General features: G+C 56.9%; 1 protein-coding gene across 1 annotated transcript; it reads right to left on the bottom strand.

Annotated features, from left to right (window-relative positions):
• Positions 1-6,888: 6,888 nt before the first annotated feature.
• On the bottom strand, positions 6,889-9,588 carry GALR2 (galanin receptor 2). The gene is made up of 2 exons (XM_074160281.1): positions 9,032-9,588; positions 6,889-7,669 (listed from the first exon to the last, which is right to left on the bottom strand). The coding sequence occupies exons 1-2, from the start codon at positions 9,370-9,372 to the stop codon at positions 6,889-6,891; spliced, it is 1,122 nt and encodes a 373-aa protein (XP_074016382.1). The 5' UTR covers positions 9,373-9,588.
• Positions 9,589-9,887: the final 299 nt, after the last annotated feature.

Here is a 9,887-nt window from a genome sequence, read left to right as displayed (position 1 = left end):
CTCTCAAAGGCTGGCAGGCGCCGGACGGAGTGTTTTTAAGCATAAGCAAAGCGCTGCTGGCTTGCGTTCCGTGTGGTGTCGAGCCTCCTGGATACACACACTGACATTCACCAGAAGGAGCTGGATTCCATCTTTCTGGCTCTGTTTCTGCCACAGCAGGGGTCTGATCTGAATTTCTTTCTCTGTGTGAGTGGGTGGAATTCATTGATGTGCTCAGGCTGGGGCTGTAAAACATGTTTTATTGCAGCTGATCCCAGGGTAAGGAGATTCACCTGGAATGGCTGCGGAGGGGGGAGCTTTGCTTGGAGCCTTTCTGGAGTACCTGGGCTTCAGTGTGGGAACTGGTGTCCTCCCTCTGCTGATGCTGAGAGCCCAGAGAACACGTATGAGATCCCTTAGGGTCTGGGATGGGACCACATCACCTTCTCTGGAGACTTTGGGAATGCCTCTGCATGGCCTACACTGGGCTTTGCTGGCAGCCCCTTCCCCCTGGGAAGCTTTACCAGTCTGGGACTGGTGAGGAGCTGGTCCAGCACAGCTTGGAGGTGGGAAGGTGCAGTCAGAGGATGAGGTGCAAAATGTCCTCCTCCCTCCTGGTCTCTCCATTACCAGCACCAGAAGTTGGCTGGGTTGTTTTCTACCCCAGGGATGCCCTGGCCACATCTGGAGGAAGGAAAAGGGGTGGGAGCCTGGCCTGGGGGCAGCCGTGCAGTGAGGAGGAGCTGGAGGTGGTGAGTATCTGGGGGAAGAGGTGGCTTCTGATTCTCCCAGGTGAATGACTCTTAGGTGGGAGACCGAGACCAAGGCAAAGTGGAGCCACCTGGTCCCGGTTCCCTAAATCCAGCCTCCCGCTTGCCCTTGTTCTAACCCTTCCCACACTGCCTGCCTCTGCCCTGCTCAGGGAATGAGCGTGGGGAGGTGGATGGGCTCCTGCTCCTGCCGAGCAGCAGCCAGACCTGCTTTGGGAGCAGCAGCACGATTCACCCAGAGCCTCCCCCTTCCTTCGGGTGGGAGCTGGGGGAGCCGCTCTCCCCCTTCAGGCTGACCTCAAGTGTCTCCGACGCTGTGCAGCGCTGGGGAACGGCTCCGCATGCTCCTTGGCTTTTTATGGTAAGGAATGTCTTTCCAACATGTTAATTAAGAGCGGTCACGGCAGCCAGCACCCTCCCTGTCACTCTCGCAGCCGAGAACTTCACACCCCCCACAAAGAACTGAGCTCAGAGCCTTCAGCGATGCTCAGACCATGGACCCCATCCGGGGCTGAGCCCCCTCTGCCTCCCCCTTTGCTTCCTCTGAGGCTCCTGCAGGGTTTAACTCCCTCCCCTCGCCTCCTGTTCCGCTCTGGCTGCCAGTGGATCCCCTGACACAGATGGGGACATGCTGGGGGATGTGTCTCTGATTCCCGGGGTTTTGGGTCTGGAGCCCCATTTTTCTGTGTTCTTGCTGTGGTGGGCCAGGGGAGGGGGGAGATACCATGGTCTGGGTGTGCAACCTGCTCTCGTGGTGTCCTTGGCACTGACTGTTATTTTGGGGGAGAAAAAGGGGTTTATCAAATCCTGTTGGGATGGGGACCAGCTCTGGGGTCCCTGCAGCCACTGCAGCTGGGAGCTGTGCATGGGACAGATGAGGGTGGGAGGCTCCAAAGCCTTTGGATGCCTTTGTGGTACTGGGGAGCAAATTTGGCAGAGTAAGTGGTTGAAAACAAAACAAACCACCAACCAAACCAATTTATTCAACCCCAGTGACAAACCTGGGGGCTGGAAAGCTCACACTAACGTGAGGCTTCAGCCAAGTACCCCTCATCTCCCTGCCCACCCTCGGGCTCCATGGGAGCTGAGTTCAGCCTATTTATTTCTCACTTCCAGTTGGATCTGCTTTTATTAAACTTTAACTGGAACATGGGGACTCACAGTGGTGTTCATTTAAGATAAAAACCTCCCAAGAGGACAGCCCAGGAGCCTGTCCCTGCTCAGCTGGGAGGGTGCTGAGCCGTGGTGGGTCATGATGCTCTCGTCTCTTCCAGCTGGGCCTGATACGCTCCATTGTTTGGAGGAAAGTCACTTTTGTGTTGGCAGCAAAACCTTGTGCTTGCCCTCGAAGGGCACAGGCTGGGCAGGAGGGTGATGGTTTCATCCCCAAATGAGCAGGGGCAGTTGCAGATAAGCTGGAGAGGTGCTATTTTATTCCCCCCCGCCCCTTAATTTCTGTAGGATCCTGTAAACGGTGTAATGATCCAGCAGCTGGCACAGACTTCCCTCTCGCTGCCTGCGTACAAGCAAATATCAACCGATGGGTGAGGATCCGTAGGACGAGGAGGGCAGCTTGGATGTGTCACCCCACAGAGACCTGCAAAAGCATGTATGTACACACACACACACTCTCTCATTGATTCCCCGTGTTCAACTGCAGCATCAGAGGGCTGCTTTTGTGTCTCTCCAGCTGAAGACAGTCTCTCCCAAGTCTCTCCTTTGGGGGACCAGCTCTGCCAAGCTTTGGTGAAGGCTTTACTTCATTATCACTTTCCCTCTCACCTTGTCCTTGCTTGAGAAGATGCTGGCAGACCACGGGATATGGTGGTGGACGCACGGCTGGTGTGCTCAGAAGGATGCTCTGGGTGTCACAGAATCACAGAATGGTATGGGGTTGGAAAGGACCTCTGGAGATGATCTAGTCCAACCCCCCTGCCAAAGCAGGTCCACCTACAGCAGGTTGCACAGGAACGTGTCCAGGTGGGTTTTGAATGTCTCCAGAGACAGAGACTCCACCACCTCTCTGGGCAGCCTCTTCCAGGGCTCTGCCACCCTCAAAGTAAAGAAGTTCCTCCTCACGTTTAGATGGAATTTCTTATGTTCAAGTTTGTGCCCATTTCCTCTTGTCCTGTCCCTGGGCACGACTGAAAAAAGACTGGCCCCATCCTCCTGACACCCTCCCTTTAAGTATTTATAGGTGTTGATCAGATCCCCCCTCAGCCTTCTCTAGACTAAAAAGACCCAAGTCCCTCAGCCTTTCCTCATAAGAGAGATGCTCCAGGCTCCTAATCACCTTTGTAGTCCTCTGCTGTACCTTCTCCAGCAGTTCCCTGTCCTTCTTGAACTGGGGAGCCCGGAACTGAACCCAGTGCTCCAGATGGGGCCTCACCAGGGCAGAGCAGAGGGGGAGGATGACCACCCTCAACCTGCTGGTGTCTTCTGGGGTGGTACAGGGGATGGCTTCTGTGTCACTTAGGCCAGGAGGCACCATGGCAAGGCTGTTCCATAGATGCTAGTTTGTTCTTGCAAGCAGTTATTTGTCCTTTGCACCTTCTCCCGGTGTCCAGGCTGCTGCCGTCGGATGCGGGTGACAGACGGGCCATGGGATGCTCCAGCCGTGTTTTACCCGCAGCAATCAGCAGCTTGTTTGCAAAGCTGGCCCTGTGCCCCACAGCCTGCACTCCCACCCCTGGGATTTGCAAAACCTACCTCTTTTCCCATTGATTCTTTTGTATTATTGCTATTTATTCCTAAACCTGTTTCTCCCAGGGCAGAACGTGAGCTGCGTGGTGGGGTGAGAGCGCCCCGTGTACCAGGGCTCTGCTTGCGGCGCTGCTGTTACGGCGGTGTTGGGGCTCCTCAAAAAGAGTCAAAGCTGCAAAACGAGCAGCCCCCCGGGCGAAGCCGAGCTGAGGGGGAGCAGTGATGTTGTTGCACCATGTGTGTGGTTTTGATGAGCTGTTTTGAAGAGGTGGCCCGTCCCCTTTTCTCCTCTGGCTGATAGTCACGGCTCTAAGCTGCTAATGCTATTTTGAGCCTCCTTCCCCGTGCAACGCCAAAACATCCAGAAAACAAACTGAGTTTACAAAGTCCACGGTAACTTAGCACTTTTCTCCTGCTGGTTGTTGTGAGCCTGCTTTCTCCAGGGTGGGATTGTGGGATTAGCTGCCTGTGCAGCTGGAATGCTGTCACCAAGGACCAGCCCCATGGGAGCTGCTGATCAGAGTCATCTCCCTCTTCTTTGGTTGTTTTGTGGTGGCCACAACACTTCCACCAAAGGATCCAATGTGGCTGAGAGACGTGAGTCCCCAGAGCCCCAGCTTTGCTGCTCAGAGTCATCTCCCACCCTGGGAACAGCTTGTGCTGGGGGTTTGAGAGGTTGATGGCCACTCTGTGGCCTGGGCTTTTCCCACTGACAGCTCAGAGGTGGCACCAGGAGCCTCCCCGGGGCTGGGCAAAGGAGTTTTGGGCAGAGCTGCCCCCCCTCTGCCTGGCAGGGTGCTACATGGTGGGTCTCACCGAGCGTCAGTAGCGAGAGCAGCAGCAGCCCCAGTACAGCCCTGGGGGTTGCTCCTCCTCTCGGGTCCTTCCCCGTGACACCCCAGCTCTCACCCCGTGGTGGGATGAGATACCCAGGTACCAGCCCAACACCTTCCCCCCCATCCCCAGGACTCTTTCTGGGTGGACTTTGAGCCCCTCACCAGGGCACAGTGTATGGCCTGAGGTTTGTTGAATGGCTTGTTCTGTGAGCTGGTTATTTTTATTTTCTTGTGAATGCTATAAAAAGATGAACTTAGAAGTGACTCCTGTCCTTTCTGGGAACTCAGCCCTGTGTGAAGGAGAACAACCTGGCTTTGAAAGTGAGTGTAGACTCCATGGGGCTTCCCGCAGTGCACACCACGATGCCCTGCAGCATCTTGGCTTGAGATCTGCGAGTGCAGCCTCGTGTGATGGGAAAATGGGGCGGGGGGGCAGGAAGTAGGGGAGCGGGGTTGATACCTCCTCTGGGATGACATGAAGGGACAGGGAACGTTGCACTCCTAGCACAGGGAGCCTTAGGCAGTGCAGGAGGTGGTGGAACATCTCCATCCCCAAGGCGAGATGATAATCGTGTCCAGGAGAGGGGGTTGAACCCCTCAGTGTGGGGCCGATCCATCGGAGCCAGATCCCATGGCTCTCCCCCAGCAGAGGTGGATGAGGACAGGAGGAAAATAAGGCTTTTAGCTGTGTTTGCGTGGCTGTTTCACTGTTTTCCCTGGCTGGGAAGGGTTGAGCAGGGGAGATAAATGCAAATATAAGTAATGGAGCTGTTTATACACTCGTTCTCTGTGACTTATGCTGTGAGCAGGCCTAGACTAAATATAATGGTTATTGATATGAGGCAGTGGCTGATTTATGGCCCTCTGGGTGGGGACAGGAAGATCTAGTTATAATAACACTCAGAGGGGAAAAGAAATGTTTGACAGCCATAAAGCTTCCTGGGAAGAAAGGCCAAGTGCTGGGGAGGGGTGGGGGACGGCGCGGTGGGGAGCAGTGCTGCCTAGGACCCGGCCAGGGTCCAGATAGAAATAGCCTCCTGCATCACATCCCGGTCCTGCCACGGAGATGTTGTAAGGAGGGAGGAAGGGAGATCTGTGCAGAGATTTATTCCCTCTGTAATGGCAATTTATAGAGAGCTGATCTTCACGAGTGCTTGGTGCCCTGGGCACCGCAGGGATGCTCAGCACAGCCTGTCCCAGCTCCTCTACGCTTTCAACACCTCCTCTGGCTGTGCTCTGCCGCAGCATTTTTCAAAAGAGTTAATTGATCCTATTCTAGCGATGCTCCTCTGGTACAGAAAACCACGGGTCTTTAAACAAAGCTGGTGGTTGCAGAGCTCAGCCGCTCCTGGAGAACTTACAGTGGTCAGAGCAGAGGACGCGTGAGTCACATCAGCCTCTGGTGCGTGGGTACGGCTGCGTAAAGGGGAGTGCAGTGCCGTTCCTTGCACTGCGGTGGTCCACCCCTCAATTAGATGTCCTTGGATGTAACCCACATCTCCACACCCCTCCCCTGCCCACAGCTTCCCTCGGGCCAGCGGGTCCCACCACCCCTCCAGCACCCACCTCCGTTCTGCTGTGGACCATGGGGTGTCCCAAGGGAGCAGGACACGGGATGCGGGACGAGGAGTTTTATTGTGGCTGCCTGGCCTCACACCGTGGCCGCAGGAAGGCAGTACCGGTGCTCTGCTTTGCTCTTCCCTGCAAGCACCTCACCAGGGCTGAGATGCTGAGCCCTGCCCAAGCTGTCTGAAAGCATTAAAATCCTCCCCCAGCCCTGACCCGCTGATGTCCCGCTCCGCTTCCCCTGGCAGCGTCACCTCTCCTGTGGGGCCACAGCTGCGTTCCCCTGGCAAACAGCCTCTCTCCTTGCTGGTCCTTGGTGACCTCCAGATGCTCTGCAGAGCCTCGCACGCACTCAAAGGGCAGAGATGAGCCATGGTCAGGAGAGCAGAGGGGTGCCACGTGTCCTCAGCAGTCCCCTACTTGGGCTATGGCCCTCAGCTCCGTTACGGATGCTGCTGCCAGCTGTGCTCCATCTCCAGGAAACCACCCCCAAGCCATAAGCCCCAAGGAGATAGGGGCTGTGCTCAGCCAGCACAGGCTCCGCTAGGAAGGTTTGTCTCCTGATTTCTGTGCTTTTCTCCTGGATTTTCCTACCTGGGCTGGGTTTGTGCCCATGTGGCTGTAACTAGCATTGCTCTGGGGCACAGCTGAACTGGAACACAAACGAATCGAGACTTCCCAAATACCCCTAAAAGCACATCCTGCTAACTCCAGCCAGGAGCTGTGCTGGTTGGAGGGACCGGAGCTTTCCGTAGCTCCAGGTGTAGATGCAACAGGGTGTAAGTCTCTCCGTGAGAGTTGATTTAGGGGTTTGATCCCTCAGGAAGCGCTCGGTGGAAGCAAATCCTACCCTTGGGATTCTCAGTTTGTCGCTTGGCTGAGTCCATCAGGAGCGTCGCTTCAACAGTTATGACATCTGGATGCACTGGAATGAAAAAGGGTACGATTTAATGCATTTTAACGCAAAACAGTCCATCCACACGGCTGCGATGCTGTGGGAGACTGCAAGAGCCGTGGGTTGGGAAGGAGCTCTGCTAGGTGACGTTGAAGGTGATGAAGGAGCCATCCACTTTCTGTTGATGTCCCACCAGCTCTGCCTCCCCCCACGGCTGGGCTGGGACCTTGCAGTGCCCGGAGGAGCGGCCAGGCAGGGCTTCACTGATGTGGGTGACCTCACTGAGCTCTGCCTCCAGCATGCTGACGGTGTTCATCACTTGGGCCACATGGACCTTGTTGGCTGCCTTCTTGTGCAAGAGGCAGATGAAGATCTTCTTGAAGCCCTTGCGGAAGTGTTTGGAGGCCAGGGCATAGACAATGGGGTTCACGCAGGAGTTGGCATAGGAGAGGAGATGTGAAAGGATGCGGAGCACGTACGTGGCGTGATTGAGGGGGAAGTACCCAAACCAGACGCAGAGGATGACCAGGTGATGGGGCAGCCAACAGAGGCAGAACAGGACGGCTACAATGATGATCATTCTGGTGACCTTCCGCTTGGCCTTCTTGGACTCTGACATGTCTTGGAGAGGGTCCACAGACCTCCACAGGTAGCGAATAGTCCGCACGTAAGTGAGGCTCAGGATCAGCACTGGGATGATGTAGCTGAAGATGAAGGTGCAGATGTCCATGACTTTGCGCTGGGAGATCTCCCAGATGGGGTGGCAGACGGTAAGGTTGGCCAACTGGAACTCTTGGTAGTAGCTGAGGTAAGGGCCTGAGAAGATGAAGGAGAGTCCCCAGATGAAGCAGATGGCTGTGAGCGCATTCTTGGGTGTCCGTAGGTCCCTCGAGTGCAGGGGATATCTTATAGCCAAATACCTGCATGGGAAAGGGAAAAGGACATGATTACAGCCCTGGAAAGGGCATGGAGAGCTGCTCCATGAGCAGGTTGGAGAGAGGGTGAAAGTGGTGCTGGATTTGAGCTTTCCAGGACAACAATTCCTACAACTGATTCCCTGGTGCTTCTAAGGATCCCAGTCGGATGAGGAGGATCCTCTTCCCCTAACCCCCTCCCGTCACCCTCTTAGCTCCCAGCAGTGCCTGGGGGGAAGACAGGGATAGTCCCCTTCTGTCCCTCTCCCTAACCCAGCAGATTCTCACTTGATCATCAATGTCTGGCACAAGCGATAGTGGCAGTGAGGATATGAAGGCAGAAGCAAGTCCCCAGGATCCCCAAACACCGCGTTCCTCACACTGGCACAAGGGAAAGCATGTCACGCATTTTGAGTTCTGCAATTAACTGGTCCCTTAATTACACCCAGATCTAGGAGTTCATGCAAGGCCCTGCTTGCCCGACACCTCCGTTCCTCCCAGCTCTATGGGATGCAGGAGGAGAGGCAGACTCTGGGTCTGGTTTAGCTCCTGGGGGGCGAGGGAGGACTGTCCTGGCAGCCAGCGCGGCGCTGGGAGGGCAGGATCCATCCAGCCCTGCTCTGGGGCTGTCATGGCTCTTCCCAGGGGACTTTCACGGGGACTTTTCACATCCCACTGTCTCAAGGGTTTCGAGCACCGAGTGGAGCAGCGCCAGGAGCTCCCCGTCTCTCGCTTGCTGCGGGTTAGTAACTTACCAGCCCTTGTGGAGCCGGGGGCTGAGCGAGCAGGGGGTGAAGCACAGGCAAGAGCAACAGGCTGCCTTTTACAGAACTCCCCTGCTAAAACCCCCCCTGGGCCAGGCTGGGACAGTCACTGGGACAAGGGACAGCTCTGGGACAGAAAGAGGGGTTTTGCTAATAAAATGGGAGGGTGGGAAAAGCAGCGTCCCAGTTAAAACATTCCAGTGTCTTCTGCTTCGCCGTGGGCTGTTGGGAGGGCAGGGGCTCTCTCCATGCATCCCGGGAACAGCCCTGGCTGTGCAGGGACCCAGTTTTGTTTCTCAATGGTTTTCTATCTCCCCCTTCAGCTGCCAGAGCCTGAGGATAAACCCCAGTCCTACAGCTTTGGGGTCTGAAAGCTTCCTCCAGCTGGGCAGTGGGGACAAGGTCCCAATCCAGCCCTCTCTGCTGGACCCCATCCTGGGTGGTCGCATATCCTTGCACACACAAACTGGGAAATGCTCTTGGATTCCCCTGCAAGCCCTGGGAGGTCACAGGTTTGGCTTCAGGGAATTCTGTCCCCTCTCCTGCCTGGGGAGGAATCCACAGGAGGGGGAGGTGCAGGGAGCCCCCCCATTCTCTTTCCTACCTGTCGAGGGATACGGTGGCCAGGGTGAAGCTGCTGGCATACATGGTGAGGTAGATGAAGAAGTGGACGGCCTTGCACATGAAGGGCCCGAACACCCAGCCCTCCAGGGTGTAGATGGTGGCTTGGAAGGGGACGCAGAAGAGGATGAAGCAGAGGTCGGCCACCCCCAGGTTGAGGATGAAGAGGTTGGTGGTGTTCTTCACCTGGCCGTTGCGCAGCAGCACGGCCAGGACCAGGCAGTTGCCCACTGTGCCCACGAGGAAGATGATGAGGTACACCAGCGGGATGATGACCGACTCGGGCTGCCAGCCCGTCTCGGAGCCCATCGCTGAGCCGTTCATGGCCGGGAGCGCACGGAACGTGCAGCGGGGATGGACAGGGGGGAGAGTGCGCAGAGAATGCACCGGGGAGGTGCACGGAGAGTGCCGGGGGAGATGTATGGGAAAGGGGGGGCCACAGAGAGTGCAGCGGGGGGTATAACAGGGATTACACGGGAAAAGGGGTGCAGGGAGAGCACGCCGGGGAGCGCAGCAGGGATGCAACAGAAAAAGGGGGTGGACAGAGGGTGCAGCCGAGAGCGTAGCAGAGATGCACGGGAAAAGGGGCGCACGGAGAGCTGGCCGGGGTTACACGGGGAGTGCAGGTGGGGATGCAGGGGGAGCCCCGGGGGTGCTGGGGCGGGGGGGATGCTCGGGAGCCGGGTGCCCTTCACCTCCTCCGGGTCGGCTGGGAGCCCGCGGCCGCTCGGTGCGGCTCCGGCGGCGCGGCTCGGCGCTCTCCCTCCCGCCGGTGGAGCGGGGGGAGCTCCGGGGGGGGGAGTGGGAGGGGGCGGCTCCCGCCCGGCCCCGCACATGGC

Source organism: Numenius arquata, chromosome 17, assembly GCF_964106895.1.
Source record: "Numenius arquata chromosome 17, bNumArq3.hap1.1, whole genome shotgun sequence".
Lineage (NCBI taxonomy): Eukaryota > Metazoa > Chordata > Aves > Charadriiformes > Scolopacidae > Numenius > Numenius arquata.
This window is presented reverse-complemented; position numbering and strand designations above follow the sequence as displayed.